At 37.6% G+C, this 12,004-nt stretch overlaps 1 protein-coding gene across 1 annotated transcript in view; it reads right to left on the reverse strand.

The window, feature by feature from the left end:
* Positions 1 to 12,004, reverse strand: part of LOC115210728 (tetratricopeptide repeat protein 7B) — a 176,438-nt gene that overhangs the window by 119,269 nt on the left and 45,165 nt on the right. The window contains exons 5-6 of the mRNA XM_029779438.2: positions 3,404 to 3,482; positions 1,836 to 1,972 (exon numbers count right to left, since the gene is read on the reverse strand). Of these exons, the coding sequence (XP_029635298.1) occupies positions 1,836 to 1,972; positions 3,404 to 3,482 (216 nt within the window). The remainder of the gene's footprint in view (positions 1 to 1,835; positions 1,973 to 3,403; positions 3,483 to 12,004) is intronic.

A 12,004-nucleotide genomic window follows, 5' to 3' on the forward strand; every position in this document is an offset into this window, starting at 1 on the left:
GTGTTCTGGTGGCGATGAAGTCGTTGAAGGCGTGTTTGGCATTGTCTTGGTTTTTTAAGCATTTCTCATGCAGGAAGTTGTCAAGATGCTTGAAAAAGTAGTAATCAGTAGGTGAGAGGTCTGGTGAGTATAGCGGATGAGGCAGAGTTTCGTAGCCCAATTCGTTCAACTTCTGCAGGGTCAGTTGTGCAACATGCAGCCAAGCGTTGTCATGGAGAAGAATTGGTCCTTTTCTATTGACCAATGCTGGCTGTTGTTGTCAGAGTTTCTTATGCATTTCATCCATTTGCTGACAGTACTTCTCCACTGTAATGGTTTTGCCTGGATCCAAACAGCTGTGATGGATGAGACTGGCCGCAGACCACCAAACAGTCACTATGACCTTCTTTTGGTGCAACTTTGGCTTTAGGAAGTGCCATGGAGCTTCATCGGCATCCAACCACTGAGCTGAGCGTCGCTGGTTATCGTAAAGAATCCACTTTCCATCGTAAGTCACAATCCAGTCGAGAAACAGGTCATTCTTTTTGCGTAAAAGGGAAAACGACACTTCAAAACAGTGTTTTTTTTGGTTGTCATTCAATTCGTGTGGCACCCATTTCTAAAGTATTTTTATCTTTCCAATCTCTTTCAAGTGGTTAAAAATTGTCATATACATTATGTCTAATTCAGAAGCAAGCTCTCGAACAGTTGTGCATGGATTGGCTTCCACTAAGGCTCTTAGTTGATCGTTGTCAACATCCAATGTCTGACAACTATGCTTACCATCTTCAAGACTCTCATCACCGCTATGAAATTTCTTGAATCACCATTGTGCTGTACGTTCATTAGTGGTTCCTGGGCCAAATGCATCGTTGATATTGCAAGCTGTTTCAGCAGCTTTTTGGCCTAGCTTGAACTGGAATAAGAAAATTGTGCGAATTTGCTTTTTGTCCATGTTGTATTCAACATTCCAGAAAAAAATGGCCTAATTATTCAAAAAGAAAAAGTGTAACACAATTCAATAGAGCAAAAAACGGGTTCTAAAATGATATATAAAGTCAAAGTAATTTAACGAAAATTCATTTGAAATACATCATTTAAAACCAAAATTAAAAATTCCACAAGAACTTTCTTGACAACCTAATAACAAGACTACAAAAATAATGTGAAGACATGAATCAGCATTTCTCTCAGCCAACAAGCTATTAAACTTAGCCAGTTACAAGTATCCTTTAAACCATCATATTTTGTAAAAATACACAACATATTATTACTTGTGTCTATGTTTGAAATTATTACTATTGATAAAGTCAGGGACCCATTTGTCTAAGTCAATCTGTCAGAGTCCATCTGCCTGTCTACAAACATTACTCACAGAATAAGTTAAAACCAAAACTGCTACTGCTTATGGTGGTGAGCTGTTGTTCAAAACTCTCTAAGTTCGTGTATCTCTATACAGCTACCTGGACTGAGTCTGTCAAGAATATGAAGACAACACATGCTAGTGATGGCATATGAATCACCAACCTGTAAGCAGATTGTCTAAGTTGGCTATCCACACTCTCACTTAGCAGCATTCAATGTTACATGCAGAGATCGCTGATTCATATATATTACCTTAATATCTAATCTTCATTAACCTGCTTCTGACTAAACCACAATCAACCAGTAGCCCACAGCACTTTTTCCTCCCAATATTTGCTAAACATTCCCACCTCGTATTCAAGCCACTACAATAAGTTAATTTCTCAGTTTATTAGCACAAACATAACAATAGAAAATAAGATAGAGATAAAGATATATACGTAAAACAAATATTTTCTAAAAATTCTCACAAAAATTCCTGCTTTACTTACTTATCTCCAGCATACATTCTAGGAACAGCTGTGTTTCCACTTTTTGATTCTGAATTCTCAGAGCTGAGATCTAATTGAAGGTATGTTCTTTCACAAACACCCCTCAACAAAACTTCAGCCAGCTGGCGGGAAAGAATCTAAATATCACAAAACTTTAAAATTACTAAAAAAGTAATAACACAGAGATACAATTGCATAGATACGGCTATTATTTGAACAATTAGAAGTTATAGATATAATGTTATTCATCTTAATGCTTGAATAATGAGATTTATAGAAAATACTAAGAAATTCTGAAGTAATCCAAGAACTAATAAACAGATGTTACATAATACAAATAGATTATATTTTTTTAATGTTTGAATCATGAGAGAGAACTTGAGATGTGATAGATGCACAGGGGTAATTATCTGTAACAATGAAATGAAATCTATTAACTAGTCAGATGGCTTACTAAACACAGCTGATATTTTATGCCACCTAGATGATCTAATTAGTGTAGGAGGGGAGGGTGGTGGCAAGTGAAGTGAAAGCTTAGTTGCCAGAGTGAAGAAGAGGTGGAAGAAGTTTCTGGAATGGTTACTTATGTTGTCAACAAAGGATTTTTCTCTCCGTGTGAAGAGCAGACAGTATGAATTATATGTAAGAAATGTGATGTTACATGATAGAGAAACAAGAGTGATGAGTGTGGAATATTTATATAGACTGGAGCAATGTTATGAATGTAATCCATTAAACATTGTCATCAGCCACCAGATTTTAACTTCTGAATACCTGTATGTGACTATGTAGGCCAATGCAGGATCTACATGTGCAGATGCAAACTTAGTATTTGTTAATTGTGAAAGTGTCACTGTATTATCAGACATGTAATGCTAACTGGATGCAAGTGAAAGGAGAGAGCAGCTGATCATTAAATATCTTCAGCTGATGTATGAAGGAATGGTAAATATCTTGGTATTTCTTAAGATGGCAAACAGTTGTTTCTATTATTAATGTGTTTAGGGAGTGAGTTCCAAAGGGTTACAGTTTTGGGAAGGATTGGAGAAAGTGTTTAGTACAAGTTTTGATAAGTAATATACAATAGAGACAATACCAGGAGGACAGAAAAGTAAATCAAGTAAACTTAAGAGGTACATAACTAGCTAATTCAAACACAGAAGGAACTATTATAGTAGTGGTAGAAAAGGATATCGAGCATGCCCTCTTACTGTAACAATAAAAAAATTGAAGATACCTACAGTTGAACACATGTTAATGTCTCCATTGGAGCCTGGTGCAGCCTTCTGGCTCACCAGCCCTCAATCAAACCATCCAATCCATTCCAGCACGGAAAGCGGACATTAAACGATGACAACAATGATGATGATGATGATGATGGTCTATGACGTATACTTATTTAATGGTTCTTTATCCATCCCAAAGTTTAACAGTCATCAATAAGTGTGACCTCCACCATGTGGTTATAAGAGGAAAGAAATTGATCAGGTGCTAGTTTGAAATAAATCTACCAAAGAAGTAAAACACACACAAAGGGTAATGGATAACATTACTAAACAAAATATTACCTGTCGTAAACTTTGGGTGTAACGAGATTCGACTGCCCGTAGTAGCTCTCGAAATCTGCTAATACCACAGGAGAGTTTTCTGCAAAATATTCAGACATGATAACATTAGCAATGATTTCAACAGGATTAATGGAAAGAAATTAAGAATGTTCAGTTGTGTTGAAAGTAGATAAATCAGGCAATATTATAACTCCTAAAAGAAGTATGAAGAAAGGCAAAAATTGGAAATATTGGCAAAGTAAAATGATTTTTCAGTTTTCAAGAAAATAGAATGTAAATTAGTAAGATCAGATTAGAAAGATTATATAGGCTTGTGTCCTATTAGAAGCTGAGTAAAATTTCATATTCCATCATTTAACATCTCCAATGGAAATGCTAAGCAACAGCTTAGTGATGAGCCAGTACCTATAACTATATTCTTTTATATAACTATAATAGTATTCTTTTATTCTTGCACTGGTTTCACTTGGTGAACTATGGTCATGCTAGAACCCTACCTTCCAGTATACAACCAAACATATTGATACCAACACTGACTTTATCAACTGATACTTATTTTATAGAACATAAAGGCTCATAGTAGATCATTTCAGTTAAAAACTGTTAATGTGTACCCTTTCAGCACCAACCTGTCTGAAACCACCCCTGGCTCTATGATACAAATTTCCTGTTTTAAAATTAATCTAAATTAGAACATTCTATCAAAATTTCATATTAAATTATGTTCCAAACACCAGCTTAATAACGAAAAGTTATTTTAATGTATTCTTTATTATTCTCTAAATTTATTGAAATAAGACTGTGTATTCAAACAAAAATGTAATAACAAAGGGATTGATAATAAACTTTATTCATGACTTGAGCTCTTCATTTGTAGTAAAATATATGACTTTTCATTTCTCATATTGGAACAAGGCCACAAATATTTAAGAAGCAAATATAGGTGATTGGAATAACTTCAGTATATATCTGATAATTAATCTACCATGATGATGATGATGACTCTAGAGGGATGAAAAGCAATGTCAATTTTGATGGGATTTGAACTCAGAGGTAACTAAATCCAAGTTATTTACTCAGGCACTACACTCTTTCTGCCATTGTCCTGCCTTAGATACATGAATATTAAGATATACTACGTCAAAAGGATATTGCTTACATCAATTATTAGCATACTGGAAAACCTGAATTAAACAGGAAGTGAACAGCTGATACAAACAAGTTATATAGCATTTTGAATGTAATTTAGATAAATATGTATGTCATCAATATAAATGTATTCCAATCAAATGCAAAGATAGAATATTTAAATATAGAGCAAGTTTCAGAATGGAAATGTCTAAATTCACTAAAGAAATAAATACAAAGTAGACGTAATGGAGAAAAATAATTGGCTTTATTGATCATACCCAATGTAGTAAACAATATGAATGTGGTTCATTTACTCATCCTCATTATATAATTGTTCCTTATTTTATCAATTCATGGGAAATGAATGGTAACATTAACTGAAAAATAAAGTGAACTCACTCTATTTTACAACCATTTTATAATATGAAAATACATTTAAATCCAATGGCTTCACAGGGTAAAGGGATTTGAACATGGATAGTAATAAAGGAAGTTAATTTAAATTCATCATTGAACAGAACCCTATCACTTAACCCTTTAGCATTCAGATAACTCTGTCAAATGTAATGCTGATTCATTAAAATTTTTTAAAAATTAATCATGTATTATTTCACAGCTTCAAGATTTCAGTGATATGGTAGCTTACTTTGAGAATAACATTGTAGGGTAGGTATGAGAGGCTTGATCTGGTTGGTTTCAACATGAAACTAGTAGAATATTTGGGCCAGATATGGCCAGTTTGAATGTTAAAGGATTAAAGCAGCACGTATGTAGCCCTTCAGTTCATCAAGTGAGAATAGGACCAAATTATCTGGGATAATATGACTTATAATTGATGAGTGTTCCAATTAAGAACCTACTTGAGGTATTTGAATAACATGACTAGGATTTGTAAGGCTGAGACTTGGAGGCCATGGCAAGAAGCCAACCAGACATGACATATATTTACAATATGTACATCAACATAACTAAATACATATATATATATATATATATATATATATATATATATATATGTCCCTCAGCCGGGGCTACTGGAGGGGCAGAAAGACCGATTCTATGACACCCTATTGCAGACTACCTCGTTGACGAATGACAGAGACCTTTTTGTGGCTGGTGATTTCAATGGACATGTTGGACAACGTGCAGGGGGCTTCCATGGCATACATGGAGGCTATGGTTTTGGTTCCCGCAATGAGGAGGGAACCAGGTTGCTGGAGTTCTACGATGCAAATGATCTTATGGTTTGCAATACCAACTTCAGGAAACCCACCCATCACCTAGTCACTGGCAGACACACTAGCCAAATTGACTATATCCTCGCCAGAAAAAGGGAAAGAGGGCTGCTTATAAATGCCAAAACCTTCCCAGGCAAAGAATGTACCCCTCAACATAGATTAGTAGTTAGCGACTTCAGGATCGGGGCTGAATGGATGCCCAGAAGAAGACCAGCCTGGAGGAGAGGGGTCTGGAAACTTAAAGATCCTGCAAATGGGCAGAGATTTAGAAACGTATTACTTGAAGCCTTTGATGAAATAGAAGGGGATATAGCATCACATAATGTGGAAGACAACTGGAGATTTCTACAGGACAACCTGCCGAGAGCCACTGACCAGATCTGTGGCTGGTGCAAAGTCCCCACTCGACCCAAGGTAACGTGGTGGTGAAACAATGTGGTTGACAGGGCTATTAGACAAAAGAGACAGGCTTGAAAGGACTGGAAGAATGGAGGTAGCAAGGAACTGTATCAGACTGCCAGAAGGGAAGCTAGGAGACAGGTTTATTTAGCCAGAGGGGAAGCAGATAAAAAATTTGCCAATGTTCTGCACCGTGAGGACCAAAGACTTGAGGTATTTCATGTTGCAAGACAGTGTGTGAGAGAGAATCGTGATGTGGTAGGAGAGAAATGTGTCCGCATGGATGATGGTTCACTTGCGCTAAATGAGGATGCAAAGAGAGAGGTTTGGAGACGCCACTATGAAAGGTTGCTGAATAAAGAAAATGAATGGGATAAAGAGAGTCTGCCAAATGTCAACCCAACAGAGGGACAAGCGATCCGAGTTGACAGTTCTTTGGTAGTTAAGGCAATTAGAAGCATGAAGACAGGGAAAGCCCCAGGCCCATCAGGAATTACTGCAGAGATGCTCAAAATATCTGGCAGTGTTGGCTATAGCCTAATCACCCATATAGTTAACCAGGAGATACACGAAGGAGTCATACCCAATGACTGGTATAGCAACATAATAGTCAACTGCTACAAAGGTAAAGGTAACACCCTAGATACAAATAATTACAGAGGTATCAAGCTGTTGGATCAGGTAATGAAGGTTACGGAGAGGGTCATAGCCCAACTGATTAGGGAGAGAGTCAACTTGAATGAGATGCAGTTTGATTTCGTGCCAGGGAAAAGCACCACTGATACCATATTTCTGGTGAGACAGCTGCAGGAGAAATACCTAGCCAAAGATAAGCCCCTGTACCTGGCTTTCGTTGACATGGAGAAAGCCTTTGACAGGGTCCCCCGATCCCTTATCTGGTGGTCAACGAGGAAACTAGGGATAGATGAATGGCTGGTGAGAGCTGTGCAAGCCATGTACAGGGACGCTGTAAGTAAGGTGAGGGTTGGCAACGTGTACACAGAAGAATTCAAGGTAGAGGTTGGGGTCCACCAGGGTTCAGTCCTCAGCCCCCTCCTATTTATCATAGTCCTCCAGGCAATAACAGAGGAATTCAAGACAGGATGCCCCTGGGAGCTCCTCTATGCTGACAACCTTGCTCTAATTGCTGAGTCACTATCAGAACTGGAGGAGAAGTTTCAGGTGTGGAAGGAGGGTTTAGAATCGAGGGGCCTTAGAGTCAATCTAGCTAAAACCAAAGTCCTAATAAGTAGGAAGGTAGACAAACCACAAATGCCTTCAGGTAGATGGCCCTGCTCGATCTGTAGAAAAGGCGTAGGTAGAAACTCTATAAGAAGTACCCAGTGTAAGCTATGGACACATAAGAGGTGCAGTAATGTCAAAGGAAGGCTAACTGGGAAGATAGTTTTTGTATGTGGCAGATGCTCAGGAGCAATAAATACTGAAAATCTGCAGAAAACAACTTCCGTCACTTTCCAGGGGGAAAAACTAGAAGTATTTGATAGCTTCCATTATCTAGGTGACCAAGTCAGTAGCGGGGGTGGGTGTGCTGAAAGTGTAACTGCTAGAGTAAGAATAGCCTGGGCAAAGTTCAGGGAGCTCTTACCTCCGCTGGTGACTAAAGGCCTCTCGCTCAGAGTAAAAGGCAGACTGTATGATGCATGTGTACGAACAGCCATGCTATATGGCAGTGAAACATGGGTCGTGACTGCTGAGGATATGCGTAAGCTCACGAGGAATGAAGCCAGTATGCTCCGATGGATGTGTAATGTCAGTGTGCATACTTGACAGAGTGTAAATAGCTTGAGAGAAAAGTTGGACCTAAGAAGCATCAGATGTGGCATATAGAAGAGACGACTGCGCTGGTATGTTCATGTAGTGAGAATGGGTGAGGATAGCTGTGTGAAAAAGTGCCACACCCTAGCGGTTAAGGGAAACTGTGGAAGAGGTAGATGTAAGAAGACCTGGGATGAAGTAGTGAAGCATGACCTTTGAACATTAGGCCTCACCAAGGCAATGACTAGTGACCAAAACTTTTGAAAATATACTCTGACAGATTCACCTTGAGCTAAATAAACATCAAGAACAATAACAACTAGTGAAGCTGTGAATATCACTGGAGAAAGCCACAGATGTCACTAGTAGGTGAGATGAGAGCAAGCAAAGTTAGCAAAGGTATTGTGTTTATGCTTGCAGAAGATCATGCTGTACGTGTGAGATAGATAATAAAGACAATGATAATGATGGTAGTGGTTATAATGATGAAGATAATGTGGTGATGCTGAATTTTGTTTAAAAGTATAATAAAAGTAGAAATAAAAAAAAGAGTACTATACAATTCCAAATTATTCAGTTGTTGATTAAAAATAAAACTAATCTAGGAACTTGAGAGGAATTTTAATAATATTAACTAAAGACAACTTCAAGATCATGATTTCAAAATCTTCCCACAGTAAATGGACATATAAGCTGAAAAACAATGGAATGTCTGAAATACTGTATTAACTAATTGGGAAATACAAGGAACATGAATGGAAGTGTGTGTGTGTGCGTGTGTGTGTGCGCGCATGCGTGCGTGCATGTGTATCTACAGCCTAAACACTTAACATTCACAGATAAAGTCTACATAGCTGTTAAATGTGATACAGGTTAATTAGCTTGAACTAGATGCCACAGAGTGAGTATATAACAACAACGTATAGCGAATGAGTTATTCATTGTTTTGCAACACTGAGTTCATTTCCCACTGTGGAGAAAGTTACCTGCAATAGACTAGCATTCAAGAGGATCAATGACTCTCACCTGTCTCTCAGTATGGTAACTGCAGATAAACATTAGCTCATGAAGCTTTATGATTCCAAAAAGAACTGTATTGGCCTAGTGTCAGACATGTGTTATTGCATGACCATGAAACATGGACAATAAATACCAAAGACCAGGAATTATTTAAAAAAGAATAAGCCAAATATGCATATTAGCCCTTTAGCATTTAAACTAACCATATCTGGCCCAAATTTTCTATTTGTTTTATGTTCAAGCCAGTAAGATCCAGCCTCTCACACTTACCCTACAATGTCATTCTAAAAATACAAAAATCACATCATTAAAATCTCAACGGTATGAGATAAATAATGCATGATTTATTCAAACCAATGTGACTAAGTAAGCATTACATTTGACAGAATAATCTGAATGTTAAGAGGTTAGACGTATAATGTGCACAACAAGTAATTATTAACATTATCATGTCACCAAAAAATAGATTTGTGAATTTACCAGTCAATTTTTCTACAGGCCTGCCTTTTACTGCAGTTAAGCCTTATGGGATAAAACCAGAGTCTTGTTTTTTAATCGCCAAAATATGAAAATATTTCAAGTGATGGGTGTCAACTACCTTAACTGAGTAATTGTGCACGAGAAAGACAAGTTAAATACAAGTGAGTTATGAAAGTTATTGATTTCAAAGTATTGGTTGTTGGTCAATCTACCTAGACCAGTGGTTCCTAAATTTTTTAGGGATGCTGCCCCCTCGGCACCTAGGCCATATTCCTAGCGTTGCCCCCCCCCCACATCACCATCTCAAATGTAGACCACATTCTTGCAGCAAATTCAAAACAACTATATTTCACAAATAAAATTTAATTTAACCTATTATTTTGTCATTTTTACATTCATTGCCCTCTTTTGGCCACCCCATTATTGCTTGACTTTTCTTCAATGCTCTGCACCCTGGATGTTTCCACTGCCCCCAGTGGTGGGGCAGTACTGCCTATTTTGGGAACCACTGATCTAGACTGTTGACTGCATTAGTCTGGACAACAGTTTCAAATAGACAATGAATGGCGTATTTTGGGTGACAAGAGTTAAACCAATGAAGACATGTTAGACGGTTACATATCAAGACATCATACAAGAATAACAGGACAGTGGCAGGGGAACAGGATGATAGATTAATGCTGACTGTAATTTAACTATCAAAACTATATCAATAAAGAAAATATTTGCATGATTACTCATATCATGAGAAAAATCTGTGTATTAACAAGATTTCAGCAAGTCTGAAGTCTAAGCTATAGAACTGTAGCTCTAAACAAGATATCTTTTCTGAAGATCAAATAATTTCAGCATTGTTTACCACCAACTAGTTCCCCTGCCAAAAACCAGCAAAACTAGTTTTGGGAGATTTTTAATAAAAATCAACAGGATTGTGATAATGATGAGTTATGCTAACTAGTTATGCTTGTTTTTTTTCTTCTTTTTTTTTCTTTTTTTTTTTGTGCTGTTTAGTTTCAGATCAAACCTGACCCAGCAGACTGATAATCAAAAATGTTCCAGCTGCGACCATCCCAAGATTTTATGAATTTGTAGGGCTATATTATTTAATGTGTTCTATTTTTATGAGAGATGAATGTGATTTGAGTGAGATCTGGGTGTTATTTCTAGCCAGTTGAGTGAACATATTAAAGCTCTTTCATTGCCTTTTGCCAGAGAAATTATTTAACTTATGGTATACAACAAATACTTTCAAATTTATCTTTCAGTCTTGAAGTTTCATAATATAAATATATAAAAAAATAAATTTGGATTACAGTAAAGACTATCAACACAACTAAATTTCAGATAGAATGAATAATTAACCTTATAAAAACCTTACATCATTGCTGAAATGCTTGAAATATCTGGTGGTGTAGGCTATAGTCTAGTCACCCTTATAGTTAACCAGGTGATACATGAAGGAGTCATACCCAATGACTGGTGTAGCAATACCATAATCAACTGCTACAAAGGTAAAGGTAACGTCTTGGATAGGAATAATTACAGAGGTATCAAATTGTTAGCTCAGGTGATGAAAGTCACGGAGAGGATCATAGCCCAACTAATTAGGGGGAGAGTTAATTTAGATGAGATGCAGTTTGGTTTCGTGCAAGGGAGAAGCACCACTGATGCTATATTTCTGGTAAGACAGCTGCAGGAGAAATTCCTAGCCAAAGATAAACCTCTGTACTTGGCTTTTGTTGACATGGAAGAAGCCTTTGACAGGATCCCGTGATCCCTTATCTGGTGGTCAATGCGGAAGCTAGGGATAGATGAGTGGTTGGTGAGAGCTGTACAGGGATGCTGTCAGTAAGGCGAGGGTTGGCAATGAGTATAGCAAAGAATTCTGAGTAGAAGTAGAGGTTCACCAAGGATTAGTCCTCAGACCACTTTTGTTCATCATAGTGTGCCAGGCAATAACAGAGGAATTCAAGACAGGCTGCTCCTGGGAGCTCCTCTATGTTGATAACCTTGCTCTAATAGGTGAGTCACTACTACAACTAGAGAAGAAGTTTCAGGTGTGGAAGCAAGGTCTAGAATTGAAGGGCCTTAGAGTTAACCTAGCAAAAACCAAAGTCTTAGTAAATAGGAAGGCAGACAAATCACAAATCTCTTCACATAGATGGCCCTGCTCAATCTGTAGAAAAGACATAGGCAAAAACTCCATAAGATGTACCTGGCATAAGCTATAGACACATAAGAAGTGCAGCAATATCAAAGGAAGGTTAACTGGGAAGATAGCTTTTGTATGTGGCAGATGCACAGGAGCAATAAGCACTGAAGATGTACAGAAAACAGATTCCATCACATGCCAGGGGAAAAAACTAGAAGTAGTTGGTAGCTTCTGTTACCTATTTACCAAGTCAGTAGTGGGGGTGGATGCTCTGAGAGTATAGCTGCTAGAATAAGAATAACTTGGGCAAAGTTCAGAGAGCTCCTACCTCTGCTGGTAACAAAGGGCCTCTCACTCAGAGTAAAAGGTAGACTGTATGATGCCTGTGTGCGAACAGCCATGCTA

This window comes from Octopus sinensis, linkage group LG4 (genome assembly GCF_006345805.1).
Source record: "Octopus sinensis linkage group LG4, ASM634580v1, whole genome shotgun sequence".
NCBI lineage: Eukaryota > Metazoa > Mollusca > Cephalopoda > Octopoda > Octopodidae > Octopus > Octopus sinensis.